General features: G+C 39.5%; 1 protein-coding gene across 1 annotated transcript in view; it reads left to right on the top strand.

The window, feature by feature from the left end:
* Nucleotides 1-235: 235 nt before the first annotated feature.
* fam219b (family with sequence similarity 219 member B) overlaps nt 236-3019 on the top strand; it is a 9709-nt gene continuing 6925 nt past the window's right edge. Inside the window, exons 1-2 of the mRNA XM_050053953.1 lie at nt 236-461; nt 1020-1128. Of these exons, the coding sequence (XP_049909910.1) occupies nt 387-461; nt 1020-1128 (184 nt within the window). The 5' untranslated portion in view covers nt 236-386. The remainder of the gene's footprint in view (nt 462-1019; nt 1129-3019) is intronic.

A 3019-nucleotide genomic window follows, 5' to 3' on the forward strand; every position in this document is an offset into this window, starting at 1 on the left:
TTACTTGGATAACTTTGAGGTGTTGAATTGGCGAGTGAAATGTAGCATTACGCTAATGAGAATGACGGACTTTTCTCACAGTGGTTTGGCGATAAGAAACTGACAAAAATGCTACTGCACATAACCAAACATTAAGGTCATCTTATCTTCTTGGACAGCATGCAGCACATCACGTTATCTTTAAAAAAAACATGTTAACGACGTTGGGTTTTATTTTGTAGTTTTCGCCCGGAAGTAGAATGAAAGCTGTCACTGCTAGCATAATAGCATAGCTAGCGAACAGAAGTGCCTACCTGCTCCTGAAGAAAACAACAAAGTCCCGCACCGGTGGGACACTTTGTCATCATGGCTGTGTTGTGGTGTAAACTGTGACAACTAACGCCAAGATGATGAACGACATCATAGAAGAACCAGAGAAGGACAACCTGCTGGAGGCGCAGCCGGAGCCACAAGTTTTGTCGGTAATGTCAGCTAAAGCTAGTCCGGCTAACGCTAGCTTGTAAATAGAAACTGGGAGGCTAGCTGACTAGCTTAGCCTGGGGTTTTTGACAGTTATTTAAGTGAGACATGCTTATAAAATATTTTTTTAAGAGGGTAAGCGCTCTGTCGTTGAGTTTGACTATAAATTATATCGAGTGACATGTTTAATAAGTTTATAAACACGTAAAATTGATTATCTCTCTCTAAAATCTGAGGGACTGTTTGGCGAATTTGGAGGAGTTTCGATTTTAAAAAAACTGTCTCCTGGCTGGTGAAATGTCAGGGTTTACCACTGGAGACAGACTTAATCTGACTTAGAAATAGATCAGAATTATTTACTCGACAAGAGACATACACAAACAAATTTGTTTCATGAATATTATATCTGAATCACATTGGAGGCTCATAAAAACACCACTAAAATGTATTGTCATGTAACTATTATGATTTGCCATTTACTTATTATATTGTCCTTTCCGTCACTTGGTTGCTATACATGAATATTAAATACAGATTTTTCTTAATTTCTTAAACTTCAGGGACCCAGCAATGGCACAAGACCTAAGTCTGCTGATGGAGGGATCAGGCCTGTGGAGAAAAGAGGACCTTACATCATGTCCAGAGCTTCAGCAATCCACCTCAAACTGCGTAAGAATGTCTTGACTCATTATGACTGATGCCGTTATTATGTCTGCCTGTAGGTCAGGAGTCTTCTCACATAACATACATTTGTACTGTTGTACAAAGTTCTAAATGGGACATTAGACTGTTGGATGTGCAGCTGGCAGGTCAGCAGAGCTTGGCTTATGTGACACCGATGAGCAAAGTCGCCTGCAGTTTCACTCAGACTGTGTGTTTGTATTCATTAAGTTGTTTACTGCCAACATTCATCACATCTAAGGTGTTGTTATCTTAATGTTAGGTAGATCAGAACGGTCTGCTTAACTGTGAGCTTGTAAGGTCTCGGTGACCAAAAGTTCTGCACTTAGCTCTGCTGACTGACTGGGAATTCCAAGTCCAGTATTTATTTGGCATCAACAAAAAGGACTTTATGTGGAAGTGCATTCCTGAGTAAGGCAAGGCAAATGTCATGGACAGGGAGGATTACCACACAGAGAAGAGGTGATGTTGGGTTTTATGCACAGTAAACTGACGATAGTGTGAATTTGTCATGTGAGATTGGAAGGACACATTGCAAAAGACACATGACCAATTTCACAGACTCTTTGGTCTCTGTTTTAAATATGTTCACACTCAGTAAATAGGAAGAGGAAATGTAACAAGTAGTGGTACCGAGTTTGTGCGGTGGATTCCCGAAACAAGAATGAATTTTGGCTTTTAATTTCTTGGGAGACACATGTTAAGCCCAACTTCAATGTACTTTAATGTGCATTACATAGACTAATTTTTACAAAACCCACAAAGTTTGTTTAATTGGAAAGAAGACATTGTTTGGTTATTGTTTTCCCTGTATTATAAAACATGTAAGAATTAACAACTTTTGATAGAGCTCTTGTACTTCACTAGTTTGCAGACAACACTCTTGACTGAATCGTCTAGGCCTATATTTATCATCATCGCAAAGTACAAAAAAAGGTCTTTACAAAAAATAATTCTTAAATGATGTGTATTTGTTTTTACTTCAGCAGAGGATTTATTATCAACTTTCCAAAGCTAGGAACGGCATCCTAGCTCTCCCTGCTCCTCCAAAGTTTAGCGTAACTGCTTTAACCTGTTAATATTTCTACTGAGAGGCAGTTGATAGGACCAACATGGCCACACACACACACACACACACACACACACACCAACAAGTGTGGGAATACACAGAGTTTAAGTCTTGTTTAACAATAACAACAAGCTTCATTGGATCATGAGAACCGAGCAATAACAGCGCAGTGGAAAAATAAATTAAAATGGACAGGCCTGCATAGCAATAAATTGAACTCAACTGGAGTAAGCCATTAGAAAAAGCAATTTAAATCCAGTTTGTCATATTTTTTGCTGTTACCTTTAACCCTATGGGCCCGAACGACGCATAGTGCGTCCAAATTCACACCTGTTCTTCTCCATGGATTTTCTCCGCGACCGTGCGTCATAGCGAGAAGCCGTGAAACAGCGGAATTGTAGCTTTCCGACAAGACCAAGCATTTGTCGGTAGTCCAATGTTTTCATAGTGAAAAAAAAAGATAAAGTTACACTAAAATCATGAATAACAGAGCTTTCATACAGCTCTGCACACACATTACTCCTGGATGGATTACTCGCGAATGCAGGCTCGCACAGAAATGCCACGCATATCACATGAAAGCGCAGGAGCAGAGCTTTTCTATGATACCACACACATCATTGTGCTGTCATCCCATCATGCTATAAATCCAGAGTAATTGTTTACAAAATAAAAACCTGACGAATTTCTTTACAATCCATTATACAGATCTTGTTATCAGTCACTTCATATAGTGAGGAATATCGTATCTTACCACGTCTTAGGCTTGCGTGTGTTTCTCCCTGTCTATCCACATTTGTAGTCCGGCTT

The sequence above is a fragment of the Epinephelus moara genome, chromosome 1 (assembly GCF_006386435.1).
Source record: "Epinephelus moara isolate mb chromosome 1, YSFRI_EMoa_1.0, whole genome shotgun sequence".
Taxonomy (NCBI): Eukaryota; Metazoa; Chordata; class Actinopteri; order Perciformes; family Serranidae; genus Epinephelus; species Epinephelus moara.